The 20778-nt window shown below is 35.6% G+C and overlaps 1 protein-coding gene across 1 annotated transcript; it reads right to left on the minus strand.

Annotated features, from left to right (window-relative positions):
• Positions 1 to 442: 442 nt before the first annotated feature.
• Positions 443 to 7332, minus strand: LOC108467159 (vacuolar protein sorting-associated protein 45 homolog). The gene is made up of 13 exons (XM_053025056.1): positions 6945 to 7332; positions 6103 to 6304; positions 5886 to 5965; positions 5084 to 5311; positions 4693 to 4818; positions 4506 to 4586; positions 4286 to 4427; positions 3994 to 4172; positions 2635 to 2790; positions 2081 to 2188; positions 1876 to 1997; positions 1101 to 1232; positions 443 to 901 (listed from the first exon to the last, which is right to left on the minus strand). Exons 1-13 carry the CDS (start codon positions 7032 to 7034, stop codon positions 841 to 843), a joined length of 1707 nt encoding a protein of 568 aa, XP_052881016.1. The 5' UTR covers positions 7035 to 7332; the 3' UTR covers positions 443 to 840.
• Between the last annotated feature and the right edge of the window lie 13446 nt (positions 7333 to 20778).

Here is a 20778-nt window from a genome sequence, read left to right on the forward strand (position 1 = left end):
ATATTGAATACCATACGATCATTTGATAGTCACGAAAACATTATAGTTTACAAGTGATCACCAGAATATAAAAATTAACTAAAAACATTAGACAAACCCAACAGGAATGCATGATCATATCAAAATTTTTATAACATTAATTATTAATATTCAAAAAACAGATAAATGTAAAATAATTCAAATAAAATTCTGACTCAAAAATATACAATACCTAAAATTATCGGTTACTATAGTCCTCCCGCTGATTTCAGCCATCAAACTCTGGATTTTATTTTTCGTTACCCTAGTTGTAGCACTAAAGGTGAATACGATTACTAAAGTAAATATTAATGATATGTTATACGATTTTAGCATGCATAACCTGCTCCCACTATTCATTCATGACGATGATGATAATAATAAATAATAAAATCTTCATTCTCCCTTTCGAAAAGAGTGATGGTTTAAAAAAGAAAACTACAGCTTCTATTTTTGACAATCAGATGACGATACAAATACATGGGTGAATACTAGATGCATCAATGAGGTACACAACAGCAAAACACAAAAGGAGGAGTTGAATACTAAATTACAAAATTTTATGTAGAAGAAATAGGGTAATGCCCCCTAAAGAAGAATACAATGAGGGGGTTAGCCAATTTTACCTTTCACTTATACTCTGCAATGGTGAATGTCGAACGATCTATCTTATCTTAAACACGGACAATGAGCTGATTTCACGAGTCTCACCTTGTCATATTGCTTTTGCCAACACAGTTCCACTGCCAATCTAAACTAAAGACCCAGAAATGCTTATTTACATGCTTCTCATGCTCCGTATATATACGCCACAATTTGGACTTAAACAACATTGGCATTGCTTCGAGCTATCCCCTGAGCTTCTTCTAAGTCCTTGAGAAACCTGCATTTTAAGAGCCCAAACCAAAACAAGTTTAAGAAGAGCTGGCTCGGCAATCATTAAACCAACATTTACTCGTTTTACAAAGCATTTTCATAAAATAACTTTACAGGGACTACATAGAGATCACTAGGAAACCTATTTTATTCCAGATAAGCATGCATTTATTTGGTATAAGAATCAGTGAATATCCAAAGCCTACCTCTTAGAATTGAGAACTGCTGTTCCACCAAGTATAAAACGAATTCCAGAATTGCTGGCATTTAGCTGAGCAACAGAGCGTGATTCCTCATAAGTTGTTCCACCAACGATGAATATAACCACCTCCTGTGGCCTGTATACAGATGGAGCAAGCATTATTGAAATTTTATTAATTCGATCTTTATATATGTTTTTTTTTCCTTGTATATGCTTTTATCATTAATAATATCATCTTTCACAAGGAATAGTCTTCCTAGAATTGTTATGTATTGAAAAAGTTCTACTCAAAAAGAGTGGTCCGCTAAAGAATGCTCTCAAGCAATTCTGACATCGTTTGTTCAACAAGTAAGGCTAGTTTAGGCCTGCAAATGACCAATGGCCAAAGCCCATGTGCTTCAGCTCAGTTGGTGGTGTTGCTTTGTTCAGTATGGAAATATGTACCCCAGAGATCTAAACTGCCGCTCACTGTAGCTCTCTCAAATAATTTCTGCATCAACTTACTTCTCATTCTCAGGAGTTCTAGATCATCTTGCAACAAGAAAAAACAGGCTCAACTACTCAAAGTTAGCAGCCACATATTACTCAAATGTTCAAGCATCAACTTCAGAGGATGCCAGCAAAGAACTAAATATGCAAGTTACAATATCAAAGGGCGTCTACTTTAAAGCTTTAAATAGCTGATATTAAATTTATTGTAGCCATACAGTTATTCAGAAACCGAGATCTCCTGCAAACTTTCCCAAAAAAGTTCGATAACTTTATAAATAGCAACAAACCTGCCCTGCTGAAAATGATTTCCAACATATGGGTAGTCCACATCTCTCAGTCGTCCTTTGATTATGCTTTCCATAGTTTGGAAAAGAAGAGGCTGGTGCTGGGTGTACACATTCTCAACCCCCTAGTAAGAAAAGTTTGAAAATAATCCATGAGAAAATGAAGAAACAGTCTCCTAGCAACTAAATAAAATATTTTCCATCAAACCTTCAGTCCACGAGCCATGTTGCGAGCAATATTTAGAAAATCACGATTTCCATAAAGATCACCAGTACGCTTATCGGCCCCTGCTTGCTTTAGGAGAAATTGCACAAGCTGTTCCAGAATTGCCAACAAATTATAACCAGTTCCCCACCCCCCCACACCCCCCCCCCCCCAAAATTGAAATGACAACATGAATAGACGAATAGTTACTAAAAATTATTGGTGACTTTTGGTCCAAAAAGAAAACATTATTGCTGACTGATTAAGCATCAGATAGAATTAACCAATGAGTAATGACACTGCATATCATATAAAATGCATGCAGCTTGAATAGATGGATAAGTTTTACCAATAAAAAGAATTTTTAATTAGAAAACTAGAATGCCAAAAGAGATATCTGGTTGTAACACAATTGATGAGCACTAAATTTTGGTCAAGGACAGTCGGTCACAAACAATTTAGCAATGGAATGTATGTTCACGAGAAAAAATATATATAAATCAAATGTGATGATACAGAAATTTCAAGCAAAAATATTTCAACGTTAGTTATATTACCCCTGGCTTGTATTTGGCAGACCGAGATGCCAGTTTGTTAAATAGCTGCATTAACTGGACAGGACTCTCCTTCTCGTAGCGCAAAGCATACAGCATTACCAGGCGAAGTCGGTCAATATCAGATACACTTTCATTGTTTAAAAGATTTGTCACTGCCTAAAAAAGAAGCATGTAAATAAGGTCATTAGAGTTTGTCAATTGTAACATGATAGTTTAAATGGAGTTTCATCTATATCTCCAAACAATAAACTAAAAAAAACCACTACCGAATCAAATGACTAAAACAGATACTGAGGCCCACTTTTGATCTGTACATGGTAAGATAAGGTAGATTCAACTAAACGAAAACTTGATGAGTAATAACCAAGACAACTTAAACTGCAGCATAATATGTGTACTGTAAATAAATCCTAGTCTCTATTCCACTATATAGTGTCATTTCTTTTGTCATAATCAGTTAGATAAAAATTTGTTATTTGATTACACATCCCATTGATCATCTCCAACAAGAATTCAGAGTCAATATATAAACTATATTTCTTCAATCTTTGTTCATCCTAATTCCTTTAGATATCTACTTGGAAAATTAACATTCTTTTATTTTGTTCCTACGAATTCTGGCCACTATTTCCTAATATGTCATGACTGAGTATCCCTTAGTGTAGCATCAGAAATAGAAATTAACAGGAAAACAGAATAGTAAACCTCATCAAAGAAGAGCTTCGCTTCTTAAACCTTCCCAGGCTTTTGAATCTTCAGTCTTAATCATGCACATAGACAAATAGCAGCAGGTATTTTGGCTACAACTAAATATCATTTCTTCATTCTAATTTTTTTTTCTCCAAGAGTATATCATTTAATGTGTGTAAGAGGAAAAGAATATTGCTGCTTAGGTCTTCCACAAACCCTTTTGTCCCTTGTCTTAAAACAAGAACACTGTGAGAAACAAACATAAGCTCAATAGATACTGAACCAACAGTTACCCCTTGACAAAAGTTCCAATTTCACATAACAACAAGAAATCATCATCTATCCATTTCAACAGTAGTTTTTATCGATCAATCTCAAACATTCTAGGAAGCTTTTCACTTTCAACATCTCTAACAACAAATGCAACACCCCTATGCAACTCCTAGGATCCAATCCCTTGGTCCCTTGGTCTAAAGCCCCTTGGTATATTTCAGATTCACCCTCTTGATGCTTCTACCTTGAAACCACCAATTGTAATAGCATTTATATCTTCTGTATCTTAATGGAATAACAGATTGTAATGTGGAACCGACTGATATATATAGACTCATAAACAGATATGAAGCCAAAAAATTTGAAACGTAGATAAAACAAACACATGAACACTACCTCAAAAGCAGCAACTTGCCCCCCATTGCAAGCCAAATCCTGTTCAGTTTCAGAAACCAACATAAGCTTTCTCTCCTCAACCATCTTGCTCATTTCTGTTACCAATGTGACATGCTTTGAAACATTCCCATGCATTTTTCTGTACTCCGGGTAATTGTCTACAAATTTGGCCATGTCTTCTGCATATTTCAAAGCATAATAACTTAATGACCTATCTCAACAACAAAGTAATAATGAACAAAAAGATTTACTAATAATAAATCTAAAATATTCAATTCTGTCTCATACGAACCTATTGTCTGTATATTTTGGTTGCTTTTAGCAACTTGCTGAAAATCATCCACCATCCGCTTGATATTCATTCCAATATCTCCAAAGTTTTCATACATGTTAGCTTTGAAGAAAGCATCTTGTTCTGATGAAAGCACGACTTCCTGAAAGCAAGAGACCACAAAAATAAAACCACTGTAATATTAAACAAATATGTCTAGCAGAGAGAAGATGCAATCAACCTGTTGGTCTTTGGAAAATTTTCCAATGCTTCTCAAATCCACTTTGTTATCCTGAATACCTATCAATTCATGAACCATTGCCTACAGAAAGTAATCCAGTAACTGTGATATTCCTACCATGTGAAAATAACAGGACGCATAGTTTGTATTTAAGAAATTGTTAAAAAAGAATCAGAACTACATGTACCTGATAGGTCCATTGGTTCAGCAATGGAGTCACAGGATCATCCCTTCTGTCAACTATCAGCAGCAACGGAGACATTTCCATCCGCCTGAAGTCAAAAAGACCACTTTCTTGCTGGTACATTAGCTTCTATCAGACACACAGAAGACAACAAAAAGGAAAAAGAAGAAGAAAATCAGTTCCTTTTCATGACTCCAGATTTCTGGAACAAGCTAAAAGCTTCTTGCCCAAGACAAAACTTTAAAACCATTCTGAAATATGTAACGCATACATGTATTGGAGGACTCGGGACAAAATAGATCAAGCCAAAGCTAGAACAGTTTTTATTAGTAAAATTCTTGTCAATTGTTTGTATAAATATTTGTAATCGTTTTAGGATTGCAATTTTACTTACTGCTGTTTCATGCGCAATCCTTTTTGCAATATCAGATGCCCTTGAATATCTAATAATTGGTCTCCGTTTTAATGCCAAGAAAACTGCACCAATACCATCAACAGCTCGGTCACAGAAATGCTGCAAATTAGAAGGGTCCACAACTGCTGGGAGAATATAATAGTGATTTGAAGGCATGTTTAAAGTGAAGTGATAAGGATCAACTGCAATGAAGTCTGCATAAAACTCCTGCAACATCAAGGCAGCAATTATATAAGGGTAAAAAGTAAACTTTCAAATTCTGATGTAAAATTATAGAGCGTCTCTGAAATATACAGCAATGCATGGAATATGCTATTAAGGAAATTCAGGTTAACCCATATAAAGAGGTCAATTGGACTACATATTTAAAAAAACCTTCAAGCTAGCATAACAATGATTAGATCAACCCTGTCAATTTTGGTAATGCATCATTTCTAATATTGGCATAAAGAAAATATTCCCCATTGATACTTAGATCAAACCACAAAAGGAATGGTCTTCTTAGATGTTAAATATTTAGTTGGTCTTAGAAGGAAAAAAATAATACAATAAAAAAACAGTCCTCAATTTTTAATTAAGCAATGCGCTCTCTTGACATCAGGAGATCTCACTTATGCACAGGATATGATTCTTTTCCTTTATTCTAGGATAGCTTATTTATCCAATTATGGATAAATTATAGACTCAGTAGTTGTGATAATTTTACTGTTAAATAGAGAGCCAGATGATGTACTGCAAGCTATATGCACCAGTCAGAAACAATTCAGCATATTAGATGTACCTGGACTTGCTGAACAACTTCCTGTTCATCTGAATCAGCTAAAAGATGAATCTGAGTATCCTTCAACATGTTTGAGAAAACTGCAAAAATTCAATGAGATGAAAAAGGACCAAAAAGAAAAAATAATCTAAAACTAGGTAATAAAACAATTTGCACATTTTCACAGTAAAATGAAATTACAGGCCACATCAAATACTGAAAGATGCAAAGAACTTACACAAGTGATACTCTCCAAACCTAGGGTTAGATAGTTGACGCCGCATATATTGAATATTTTCTGATGTAGGCCGAAGGAAATAAACTGCCTTGAGATGCGACATAGATTCTTTTGACTTGGAGATGGAGTCTATCAATTCTACCAAAAAGACTTCTTTCTGAAGTAGCTCTGATTGGGAATAAACAACACTCACAATGCTAACCTATGACTCAGAAAGCAGAATAAATTAGACATAATCAAAATCACATTTTTTTTTCCTTTTAAAGATTCATTAGTATTAAGTATTATGCTAATCCATGAAAAAGCTACATATATTAGCCCAAAAAAATGCAAAATATAATCTTCGATTATCATACAAAAAAGTGATGCAAACATTACTGTCTCATCAAATATAAGAATGTAATACCACAGCATTTGATTGGTAACTTAAGCGGATGGTAATTGGCCTCAGAATCTGAAATTGTACTGTACAAAAAGGATCATAAAAGCTACACTAAGGCCTAAGCCACACCAACCGATCTCTTGCAGATTCCAGCATTCAAGAGACAACCAAACTGAAAAGCCAAAACAATAAGCTCACCCTAATTAGCTAGAAGCAATTCGAGGCTTCATTGCCAATTAAATTACAAATCTGTTTGTAATAAATTGAAAATGATCGCTTCAGGTCCTAATTATCTAAAATCCCCTGATTTCTACCTCTCGGTTCATAACAATTTCCAGCACTAATCTATTTCCAATTAAAATAACCTTACATTTGGAATTAATGATAAAATCGAAAACAATAAGTTAAAATTTATTAAAATTAAGGTAAATACAGATTAAAAATCAGAAAAATTAATTACCGTTTGAGAATCAAGAATGAGGACTTTCATGCCGGAGATGTCTTGCAACATCCGATAAACATAATCCCGTACGGCCGACACCAGCACCATCTTCGATCTTCTCTAAGCTTAGCCCTTTAGAACTGACAGCTGAGATTAATGATCAAGAAACGAGCTGTGCTGTTCCCGGGAAGTTGAAACCGTTTTTAACGTGTTTCTTTTTCTTTTCCTTTTTTTTTCTTTCAAAGAGAAGATCCAGATCTGCTTAAGGCTCAAGAATTAAGCGTAGGCCATGGAGCGCAATAGAATTTCTAGAAATCTAAAATGCAAAAAAGGGACGGAGGATTCCAAAGCAGCGTTTCGCTCTAGCTTCAAACGCAGCGTTTTCATTTTTGGGAAAATATGTAAATGTTGGTAAATAATAATGGAGGGATAAATCTGGTTAACCCCCACGCCTCCAAAATTTTTTTTTTTTTTTGCATAGTAATAATTTTTTAAAATTTTCTAAAATTTTATACATGAAATTAGGTTGATTTAATTTTTACAAACATCTAATAACATTATTGACGAAGAATTATTTTTAAGTTTTTATATTATATACATAAATAATTATATTAATCCAATATAAAATAAAAAACATATTTATTTCTTTAAATATGCACAATTGAATTAAAATTAAAATTTTATATGTTCATATGAACGAAAAATAAAATTCCATGTGTGTAATTACACCAAATTGAAGCTCATATATCAAATTACACATTGAATTAAAATTTATGTGTAAAGTTGATATATCCCTATAATAAAAGAAATGCTTAAGAGTAAAAAAAAACCCTTAGTAAAAAAGGAAACAAAGAAATCAATTGAAACATTAAAAAAAGAGTGCATTCTATTGAGTCCTTAATAATAATAAAAATAATCAACTGGACCTTCTGTTAATAGAAACCATTAGTTGATTGAATTTACCATTAAAGGTGTGACTGACGATAGCCATCAAGAGACAACATGTGGCATGCCACGTGAAAGGATGCTAATATGGCATGTCACAACAACATTTTTTTAAATTATAAAAATAATAATTAATAAAAATTACATCTTGAATAAATCTAGACAAATAGTTGTTCAGATTGGTTCGAGATAAGTTCAAAACTAAAAAATTAAAATTATAAAAATATTAAAATTTATTTAAAATTATTAAAAATCATAAAAATCATAAGAAATTATTAAAAAGGAATAAAATCAAATATATATTTAATTTTTATTAGTAATTTATATATATTCGATTTTAAAATTTTTAAAGTGAAAATTAAATTAATATTTTTATTTTGTATATATAAAAACTATTATTTAAGCCAAATGTATTTATAAAATTGAGATATCATATCATCTTATATCCCATTCCAATAATTGTATGCCATAACATTATTTTTTGATCTTATTGTGGGGACAATCCACCTAAGATAATATATATCATTAATAAAATTAATTTTTCAAAGTATAAATAAATTAAGAAAATATGATAAATTTAATTAAAATAAACAAAATAATTGCTTCTAGCCTTACAACTATCATAATATGAAATTTTAGATTCTTATTGTGATTGAGAAATTATTTTTTGGACTCTTTCCACCATATTATTTATGGTCCCGTCCAATTAAAAGAGGACATATCATCTTTTTTTTTCCACATTATATATATATTTGGACTAAACTTCTAAATCAAAGATGATGTGTCTTTTTTAATTGGATGGGACTATGAATGATGCGGTGAAAATGGTCCATAAAATAATTCATTCTTTTGATTCAACTTCTTTTTACATCCATCTTTTTTAGCTTTTGAAATTTTAGAAATATTAAATGATAATCATTTGGAGGTAAATTGATACATTCATGGATGGGATAAAATTTATTAAATTTTATTTAACAAAGTTGTTAATTTTCAAGTTTGGAAAATTAGTTGACTTGCAACCAATTTTTTTGTGGGATCCAGGCATATTTTGTAACATCTAGCCCAACGAAGCCCTTGTATTTGGGTGTTGTTTTAGAAGTAAGAATTTTGGAAGGAGTTTTGAATAAGTAAAGTGATGGATCAATTTAAGAAATAGAAGTTTACGAGTATGCCTTTGGGCAAACTCCTAAAAGTTTGAAATATAGTTAATAGGAATAAGGCTTAAGAGGATAGTTTTAAGTTGTCTAATGATAGGATTGGATTAAGTATAAGTTGTTTTCCAAGTGTGTTTGTAATGCTTTAGTCTGGCATATTATAAAGGAGAAAAATTTATGGCGTATTAAAAATCACTTAACAAAAGTTATCGATTAAACGATCATTTTTCGTTATTCAAGTTCGAGGTAAGTTCGTGTAATTACATTGTGTACTTATATACTTTAATTGAAATATATATGTATTTGGATTGAGTAATTATGGTGTATAATTATTGAATGCATAACCGATATAGTACGAAGAATACCGAGCCTTGTTTGAACCTTAAGAATTCGTGGGATACAAATGACATGTCATTAGGGTTACCGTTTTGGTTGAGATCTAGCATGTGTTGTGGACTCACCACAACTCGTATGAGCTTACCGATTTACAGCTCATGAGAGCCTATTGATATTCAACTCGTATGAGCTTACCGATACTCAGCTCAGAAGAGCTTACATTATTTCAGCTCGAAGAAGCTCACCGATTATGGCTCGTAAGAGCATACATGTGCAGGAATTGACAGACTTACATTTCGGTACACCTCATGTGTGCCATCCACATATCTAATGATATTCTAAGTGGTTCAACGGGCATAGCGTTATTATGGGATTATACAAGTTGATAAGAACTAGTACAAGTTTTTACATGGAGATTGTATATATATGGTATACTGATATACGGTATAGATGTTACATGTACATGGAATTCTAATAATTTTTTAATTCATATATGATTCCCGGTATTTACATGTACACATGGCTAACGTGATGAATAGTCATGTAATAGGCTTTGGCCAAAGTGAATTGAGTATTGCTTTGAGTTACTTACCAAAATTTAATGTTATCTGCTAAGTTTAATTCTATGTTTTCACGAACTTACTAAGCTTAAATGCTTACTCCATTTTAATCTTCGTGTTTTATAGTGGTTCGAAAGCTCACTCGATTCGGAAGTCGTCGGAGATCACGTCACACTATCAAACTCTCATTTTGATACTTTGGACTTCATATTTTAGGGTTAAATGGCATGTATAGGTGTTTTGGCTAATGTAGCCTATGTTTTGTTGTGTTTTAGCCATTTGATTTGGCATGAATATGGTTGGTGTTTGGTTATGTAAATGTGTATATATGACCTTATGGTATATGTTGTATGGTTGCTATATGAATGCCTTGGTATGAGTTGGTATTGTAGATACCAAATTGATGAAGTTGAAATGTGGTATACATGTTGAATTTAGGCACAGGGTCTCATATGTGAGGTTGACCATTTAGGTCAATTTTGAATATATTTTTGGTATGTTTTAAAGTGAGCAATTGAATGTATATGTGGATATTATGTTGTATGTGTGGTTAGTGAATGATATAAACTTGATATTGGTTGGTTTTAAGTGCCTATTTATGCCATGGTTGTATTTGCATTGTTGAGCTTAGGTTGGCACCACTTTAGGTGAAAAAAATGGCTTGAAAATAGCTATTTTTTTGTCTGTACGGGCACAGACACGGGCGTGTGTCTCAGCCATGTGTTACACATGGCCAGGTGACACGGCCGTGTGTCCTTTGATACTTCTTTAGAAACCAAGTCAGTAGCTTCACAAGGCCTAGCACATGGGCGTGTGGCTTGGTCGTATGGCACAAGTCAATATACCTTTTAGTTTTCACACGGCCTGGCACACGGGCGTGTGAAGCCATTTCAAAGGGTACACGACCTGACACACGGACGTGTGGTCTGGCAGTGTAATCCAAGTCAGTGAGTTACACGGGGTCGGGCATGGGCTGGGACATAGCCATGTGATCCCATTTCGAAGGCTCACATGGCCTGAGACATAGGCGTGTCCCTTGGCCGCGTGAGACACAAGGCCTGGCCACACGGGCGTGTGTCCCCTGCACTTTAAAAATTTTCCATGTTTTCCTAAAAATTCCTTAAGTACTCGGTTTAGCCCTGAACCATTTTTAATGTCTATTTTAGGCCTCAAGGGCTCGTATTAGGGACCTTATGAATGATTATGAATGGTTTTTTTATTTTGAATGATAATTGTTTATGAAATGCTTGATTTTATAAGTTATAAGTTCGGTAATGCTCTGTAACCCTATTCTGATGTCGGATACGGGTTAGAGGTGTTACAGAAGTAAGGTTTAGTGATATGTCTAAGTTAAAGTGGAGGTGAAAGGTTACTTGAATGAGCTCTAACAAAGTGTCTCTATTTGGTGAGGCGAGGAGGCCATAGTATTTGGTTGGATGAAAGATCTAGAGCTCAAGCTATTGTCGTCAAAAAGAAGGATTAAATTTGAAGTTTGACAGCTTTCTAGGTTGTAAGGTGAGTCCTAAACTGACTCTTACAAATGTATTATGAATGTTAGTTGTAACACCTCTATCCCGTAACAGTCGCCAGAATAGGTAAGGGGCCTTACCATACAGACAGAACATTACAGATCAATACAGAATCACAGATATCACATAATATTAATGCATAAGCAAAAAAAACAATTCATCTCTTATGGAGGTCTACAAGACCTAAGACATACTTTTAGAAGAGGTTGGGACTAAACCGAACACATTCAGAATTTTCAGAACTTAAAAAGTTTTTTCCAATTCTGTTGAGCTCACACGCCCATGTGACCAGGCCGTGTGCCTTACACGGGCACTAGACATGCCCATGTGATCCAGCCGTGCCATAACAAAGTATATATATTGACATTTACACACGGCCAACAGACACGACCGTGTGATAATTAGCTGGCTACTGACTTAAGCCCACAGCCATATGACACGCCCATGTGTCTTAAACGTATGGTCTTAAGAGGTTACTGCTTTGCATACACGGCCACAAGGCATGCCCGTGTTCACTGACCATGTGGCACAATGCAGGCTTGGTTTAAGCCAACTTGCCACCCCTTTTTGGGTCATTCCTACAAGCAATATTAAACAACATTTATACTAAAATTTTCAGCCAATTCTATGCTCAAAACATGCTTCATTATAACTAATCATCATCATTTAATAACCTATTCAAATCCATACCAAACATATTAAAAATCTTATTACAACAACATGCCAAAATGCTCATTTCATAACTCACTTATGACACATTTTAACTCATGCTTAAACTTACCATTTCCTCAACTTAGCATATTTCAAAATGACCACCACATATAAGGCCATATAACCATTACAAGTATACACAATTTGGCATCACAGTTCATTTACCAAAACTAAGCACAAACATACCATTTTCTAGCCAACTCTCATGGCAAAACATATATGTATATCAAAGCTTAAATATATAGACATTCTAGCCTATACATGCCATACTTAAAAATATTTACACTTTCAAGGTACCAAAATGAGTTTGATAATATGGTGATGATCCTTGATGGTCCCCGAGCTTGTAGTAGCTTCGATATCTAAAAAAAAATGCAAACACACACAAAGTAAGCTTTCAAAAGCTTAGTAAGCTCGTACTATATTCACCAATAGTATATAAAACATAAAACATCAACACATAAGTATTTAAAAATTATCAATCATCTATCTAATCTATACCAACCCAATCCATATGTTCATAACAATTCAATGAACTTCACCTAGATAATATCATCTACCACAAAGGTATCATGCATACCTGGTTCTTCCCATACTTACTCACGTTCATTCTCACCCCTTGTTTGAGTATTTCAAGACTTTACGTAAATTATTCATACTTTAACATCCACACACTTAGTGCTATAAAGGTTAGCTGAAGCTAAAATGATTCTGCACACTTAGTGCCATCTCAACTAGCCAAAACTAAGTCGGTATCGCACACTTAGAGCATTTAATAGCCGAAGCTAGTTTAAATCGCACACTTAGTGCCAATGCTTTCAATTCATCATTATATCATCCAATTCAATTATATACAACCCATGTATAATAAAGGAATCAAAACTTACTTAACATCATATTTTAAGTACGAACTTACCTCGTACTCGGAATTTGTCGACTTAGACTGTTTATTCTACAATCTTCGATTTCCCTCGGTCTAAGTCTAAATTCCTCTTTTCATGATCTAAATATATTCAAAATTAACCATTTTATTCACCAAATAATTCAAAACAATCCATATGTACAAAATTAGGGCATTTTGCAAACTATCCCTTATATTTTCACATTCGACACTTTAGTCCCTATTTCACAAAATCACAAAATACATATAATTTGCATATACACAAGCTTAGCAAAATTCTCCTAGTACTCATACTAGTCCACACATTTCATTTATTTCACATTTTAGTCCCTCAAAATAATATTTTCACAATTTAGCCCAAATTACTCAATTTCATCAAAAATCCAAAAACAAAACATTTAAAGCCAACATCAAGCTTCCATAATTTATCAAATAACATCACAAAGCTCATATTTCCATCAATGGAACATTTCAAAATCTTCACCAAAATCGTAAATTGAAGCATGGGTTTGATAGTATACGAAGCAACGATTACAAAAACATAGAAATGATCAAAAATCGAGCAAAACACATACTTAATTCACCAATTCAAAGTGCCGAACCCTAAGTGAGCTTTCTCTTTTCCTTTTCTTTGTATTTTAGGTGGAATAGCATGAAAAAATGGCTAATTTCATGCTTTTGTTTTATTTTAATTACTTAATAAATATTTTCCCATTTTGCCCTTCTATAAACAATTATAAAACCTTTTAACGAGTGGTTGTTTTAGTCCATTAACATTCCCAATGGACAAATAACAACATAAGGACCCTTACTTTAGAAAGCCAACTCAAATAGGCACTTTAACATCTAGTACACAGCTTTTACATTTTACGCGATTTGGTCCTTTTTGCAAATTAAGCACACAAATAGTTAAATTTTCACACGAGACTTTCACACATGTCAATTCACTTATAATAGACACAGAAAATAATATTAAAATATTTTTTAACTCGAATATGTGGTCCCGAAACCACTATTCTGACTAGGGTCAAAATCGAACTGTTACATTAGTACTTTTAGTAACAATGAACTAAGAATGCATGATGTAATGATTTTGTGAGAAAGGTAATGACTGGTGAACTTACATGAATGATTTGTATGAAATATGGATATGATTTCTAAGGTTAATGGTTAAAGTGTTTGAGTGAGTAAAGTGTGTCTATGTGTGTATTGAGGATGTGAGCAAGTCTGTTGTGAAAGCGTCTATCGTGAGCAAGTTACTGCATGAAGGGTCTATGCATGAAGTTTAAGGGGTTGTGTTACATGTCTAGAAACACGAATGCATCTGTCATGAAGAAGTTTGAAAGGAATAAGTCTATCAAGTATGAGTTTGCTTAATAAACATGTATCTGTCTTATGAGTCGTCTAAAAGGGCCTGTCGAGACTAAAAACACAACTAAAGGCCATATAGTGTAAGACCATGGTTAGGCCATGGCATCATAAAGAATATGTAAAGGACAGCTGGGCGAGTACCAACGATGAGGGACAAACCTCACGACAGAGAGTTTAGGGAAATCCCTATCATCGAAAACACCAATTACCGTATAAGTGAGCCTTTATGGCTGTAACACCCCGAACCCGAGACCGTCGCCGGAGTCGAACACGAGGTGTTAACAGACTTCAACCCACTTATTGAGAGTTTCCAGACAAGCTGCCAATCTGTGTACTAGTCGCTCCAAAATTCATAACTTGAGTTTTACAACTCGAAAATCAGTTTCACAATTTTTCCCTGAAACTAGACTCATATTTCCATCTACATATTTTTTTCTAGAATTTTTGGTCCAGCCAATTAGTACAGTTTATTAGTTAAAGTCTCCCCTGTTGCAGGGATCGACTACACTGACCTTTGTGCGTTACGAATTGGATATCTCCCTGTACAGGGCTTCAATACTGATGCCGTTTGTTTCTATAGAAACTAGACTCAGAGAGGAATCTACAAATATATGGCATGACTCCTAATTATCTCTGGTTAATTTACAATAATTTTCCAAAGTCGGGACAGGGGATCCAGAAACCGTTCTGGCCCTGTTTCACAAGAACTTTAATATCTGTTAACTTATAACTCATATGGCCATTTCGTTTCTTCCGTATGAAAGTAGATTCATCAAGGTACATTTACATAATTTATTTACTATTTAATACCATTCCTACTATTTTTAGTGATTTTTCAATCTCACGTTACTGCTGCTGCCAGCACCTGTCACTAAAGCAACTATGCCTATTTCATGATTTCCCTTTGATCTAACTAGTGATTCATCATACATGTCACAAATCATGATCATGACTAGCCATACCAGAGGCTAATCATTATCCAACATCTCCCTACTACACTATTTCCATAACATGCATTTTAACACCAAAATAATCAACCATGGCATAAGGCATGGAAATCGAATTACCAAGACTTGTGACTTAACATTGGAGAACTAAATCCAACCGAGCATTTATGCCATTTTCGCATGGCTAAAAGTTTACATACCAAAGTTCAACAAAGCATATTAGCCTATACATGCCAAAATGTTCTCCTAAACCGACTACACAAAAAATACCAAAAGTTGCTAGCCGGTGTGATGACTCATGACGATCACGAGCGCGCAAAAAGGACGAGTCCGAGAAACCTAAAATGGCGACAAGCAAACACCGGGTGAGTATATAACTCAGTAAGCCATAAGCATTATATTGCCGTTCAGTAATAATATACCATAAAAGAAAATAATTAATGCGGGATTAAAATCCTCCATCCACACCCAAACGGTACTATAATTCTTTAGGCATTTCGGTTTGGTCTCATACCAAGCCCTACTTAATATTTCATACATTACGCCATATGACATTGCATGCATTTATTTTCGAGCATAATCACCACATAGATCAAGACTTACCAAACCAAAATTCCAAATATAAATAAAATGTCCATTCCTCATGAGCTCAAGGTGTTTACTCGTACCGCTGTCCATGATTGACTCGGTAAGGCCGCGCACATAGAACATGTACGTTTATTAGAGGATGTGCAATAAGCCCGCACACTTAGTGCTTAATAGTCGAACTCGCACACTTAGTGCTATATAATCAAACTTGCACACTTAGTGCTGTATAATTTGAACCCGCACACTTAGTGCCAATTTGTGATTATAAATGTTTACTCCCGCACACTTAGTGCCGAAACCGATCATTCAATACATCTCACCTCTTTTCTTTCAATTCAATATTTTTATCACCACATACATACGTGTTTATATATATATATTCTACCATTCCATTCAGCATCATTACTTGGACATTACGACCCTTTAAATTAGTACAAAATAAGTGCTTAATGACTTACCTTATATCGGATGAAATGATTCCCAATCTACTACTCGATTATCTTTGCTTTGCCTTTGCTTGGTTCTCCCTCTTTGATGTCTTGATCTAAAATGAATACATTTAGTAGTTTAATCTTCTTGCTGGATTTTTATGTATATAATTTAATGGTTTTCACCCCATTTCACAACTATCTTTGTTCAAAATATCAAAATCTCAACCACCATTTGTTTAATGCTTCAAGGTCGAATGCATGGTCACCATTAAGCTAATCTAGTCTCAAGTATTTTAATCCTAACATACAACATCATGAATCAACTCAACCTTATAAGCCAATATTACTCCTACAATCGATTGTAAGGAGTTAACAAAGAAAATATATTTTCACAAACATATACACCCATATGGCCGATTTTACCAAATCAAATTTAACCTTACTTATCTCAAATTTTCATTTCATACTATCATCCCCATGACATAGCAAGGTTTTGAATCATGGACTAATTAGAACTAAAACTAGCAACTAAGAACATGCATGAATCTCATGGCACCATATCAAACATACCTTAATCTAGATACAAGGATGGCCAACCTATTCCAAACCAACCATGAGCAAGGACCCCTTTCTTCTCCCTTGAGATTTTCGGCCAAAAGGATGAAAAAAAGATGAACAAAGCTTTTTTTTTTTGTTTTTCTTTCTCACTTGCACGGCAATGGGGAGGGGAGGGGAAAGCCTTCACACACACACTTTTTTTTTTTTTATTACTCATGCACCTTATTTTATTTATTTCAACATAAAACACTCACCCAACATGTTTCATGACATGTCTTGCCCATGCTTCCTTGTCATGGCCGGCCACTAGCACTTGGGGGGGGGATTTTGACATGCAAGTCCTCCCTTTTGACTACATGTACTATTAGGTCCTTATAGATTAGCCTATCATTTTTCAAAAGTGTCATACAAGTCCTACTAACTGAATTCACATGCAATCGACTAAACCGAAGCTTGAAATTTTCACACATTCGTAAATACATATTCTAGACAATAAATATTACGTTCAAACATTTCGGTGACTCGGTTTAGTGGTCCCAAACCACTTCTCGACTAGGGTCAATTTTGGTGTCACAACTGTCCCCCACTTAAGGAATTTTCGTCCCAAAATCTTACCGTAAAATGTGTTTGGGTAACGCTCTTTCATAGAATTCTCGGGTTCCCAAGTAGCTTCTTCCATCCCGTGTTTGAGCCATAACACTTTTACTAACGGAACCCTTTTGTTTCGCAACTCCTTCACTTCACGAGCTTGGATACTGAATCGGTTCTTCTTCATAACTCATATCGGCTTGAATTTCGGTCTCGGAGGGTTTATTACATGCGAAGGATCGGATCGGTAACGTCGAAGCATCGAAACATGGAAAACGTTGTGGATCCTTTCGAGTTCGGGGTAAAAGCAACCTATACGCCATCGGGGCCGACTCGTTCGGAGATCTCATATGGCCCAATGAATCTCGGACTCAATTTGCCCTTACGGCCAAATCGAGTATCTTTTCGGTGATACCTTAAGAAACACTTTGTCTCCCACGATACTCAATATCTCTTCGTTTTAAATCCGCGTCGACTTGACGATCGATCTCGCTTTTAGACTCTCACGAATTATACTTACTTTCATTCAAAGATCTTTAATCAAATCCACTCAAAATTTTACTTTCATCGAGCTCGGTCCAAAACAATGGTGTACGGCATTTTCGACCATACAAAGCCTCGTAAGGCGCCATCTTAATGCTTGACTGAAAACTATTATTGTAAGCGAATTCAATCAAGGGTAAATACCGCTCCCATGAACCACTAAACTCGAGGATGCAACATCTCAACATATCCTCAATTATCTGAATTATCCGCCGGATTGACCATCGGTTTGGGGATGAAAAGCGGTGCTAAAATGCACTTGGTACCCAAAGCTTTTGCAATTTCTTCCAAAATCGTGAGGTGAATCTCGGATCTCGTCCGACACAATAGAAATTGGTACCCGTGTAATCTCACAACTGAGAAACATACAATTCAGCTAGCTTATCCAATGAAAAATCCGTGCGTCGGGGATAAAGTGAGCCGACTTAGTCAATCTATCAACGACGACCCAAATTGCATCTTTCTTGCTTGCCGACATCGGCAAGCCGATACAAAATCCATCGTGACTCGTTCCCATTTCCATTCGGTATCATGATTGGTCAGTAGCAAACCCGTGGGCACTTGATGTTCGCCTTTACTTGTCGACATACTAAGCACTTCAAACAAAGTTAGAAATGTCTCGTTTCATACCATGCCACCAAAACTGGTGTCTCAGGTCGTTGTACATTTTCGTACTCCCGGTGGATTGCCATTCGGCTACAATGGGCTTCGTTCGAATTATCGAAATAAGTTCAATTCTTTGGAACACACAGATGACTTCGAACCTCAAACAATCGTCATCATCAATTTGAAACTCGATTCCTTGTTCGAACACACTCACCGTTTTTGCAAGCAACTCCTCATCAACTTTCTCGAGCTTCCCGAATTTGATGAGCCAACAATGGTTTGGCCTTTAATTCAACTACTAACACATTGTCGGGTAGGATAGACAAGTGTACATTCATCGTCAGAAAACAAAGGTGATTTCCGCTTAAGGCATCCGCAACCACATTAGCCTTTCCGGGTGATAATCAATGACGAGCTCATAATCTTTTAACAACTCGAGCCATCGCCTTTGTCGCAGATTTAAGTCTCTTTGGGTCATCAAATATTTGAGACTTTTGTGATCCGAATACACATGGCACTTCTCACCAAATAAGTAATGTCGCCATATCTTTAAGGCGAATCGATGGCGACCAATTCGAGATCATGGGTCGGATAATTTTTCTCATGTGGCTTTAATTGTCTCGACGCATATGCCACAACTCGCCCTTCTTGCATCAATACGCAACCCAACCCAAGCGAGGATGCGTCACTATAAATGACAAACTCTTTGCCCGATTCGGGTTGCACTAGAATTGGGGCTTCATCAAATAAGTTTTCGTTGATCGAAACTTTTCGACATTTCTCCGTCCATTCGAACTTAACATCCTTTTGGAGTAAGCCGTCATTGGCGTGGCTATCATTGAGAAACCTTTACAAATCGTCGGTAATAACCGCAAGCCCCAAAAGCTCCTAACTTCGGTAACATTCCTTGGTGGTTTCCAATCGACTATGGTCGAAATTTTGTTCGGTCCTCCTCGACACCGTCACGGACACCACGTGCCCCAAAAAGCTAACCTCTTTCAACCAAAATTCACATTTATTGAACTTTGTGTATAACCGCTTATCTCGTAAGATTTGCAACACTAGCCTCGGTGTTCAAGATGTTCGATTTCATCTCTCGAATAGACCAAAATGTCATCGATAAATACAACTACGAACCGATCCAAGTATGGCCTGAAAATTCTATTCATTAAATCCATAAACACCGAGGGCATTAGTGAGCCCAAACGGCATCACCAAGAATTACGTAGTGACCGTACCTCGTTCTAAAAGCGGTTTTGGGTATGTCCGATTCTCGGACCCTCAACCGATAGTACCCGACCTCAAATCTATCTTTGAAAACACCGAGGCTCCCTTTAATTGATCAAACAAATCGTCAATTCGTGGCAACGGTATTTATTCTTTATCGTCACTTTATTGAGTTGACGATAGTCGATGCACAACCTCATGCTTCCGTCCTTCTTTTTCACAAACAATACTTTGCGCCCATGGAGAAAAACTCGGTCGAGTGAAACCTCTATCCGTCAATTCTTGCAATTGAACCTTCAATTCCTTTAACTCCGTTAATGTCATACGACACGAAGCTATTGAGATCGGCGTAGTACACGGTACAACCGATCATCAATTCCACTTCTCGAAACGGTGGCAATCCCGGTAACTCCTCCTGAAAAACATCTGAATACTCACAAACCACTGGTACCGATTCGAGTTTCTTTTCCGTCTCTTTACTTTCAAACACATACGCAAGGTATGTTTTACACCCCTTTTTCACATACCTCCGAAGCGGTCATAGAAGATATTATCGCCGGCACTCCTTTTAAATCGATGAGACTCGACTCGGACTACCTCATTATTAGCACTCCTCAAATCAATGGTTTTCCTTTTGCGTCCACCACTTGCATCATGTACTGGTCAGCCAATCCATACCAAGAATAACATCAAATTCATCAAATGGTAGAAGCATCGGATCGGTAGGAAAACAGATTCTCGAATTATTAGGGGCATCTCTTGCACACTTTATCAACGAAGTACGTATTGACCCAAAGGGTTTGACACTCAATTACGAACTCGATAGACTCAACAGTAGAGTCTTCTTGGATGCTAAA

Source organism: Gossypium arboreum, chromosome 2, assembly GCF_025698485.1.
Source record: "Gossypium arboreum isolate Shixiya-1 chromosome 2, ASM2569848v2, whole genome shotgun sequence".
In the NCBI taxonomy this organism is placed as follows: Eukaryota; Viridiplantae; Streptophyta; class Magnoliopsida; order Malvales; family Malvaceae; genus Gossypium; species Gossypium arboreum.

What these genes read in the sequence shown, in the direction of transcription:
- LOC108467159 (XM_053025056.1), bottom strand. Translation starts at nt 7,034, where the DNA reads ATGGTGCTGGTGTCGGCCGTACGGGATTATGTTTATCGGATGTTGCAA. An exon ending in GTTTGGAGAGTATCACTTGT is followed by an intron (nt 5,966 to 6,102) that starts GTAAGTTCTTTG and finishes GAATTTTTGCAG; the next exon opens with TTTTCTCAAACATGTTGAAG. An exon ending in GGCAAGTTGCTGCTTTTGAG is followed by an intron (nt 2,791 to 3,993) that starts GTAGTGTTCATG and finishes CTTCTTTTTTAG; the next exon opens with GCAGTGACAAATCTTTTAAA.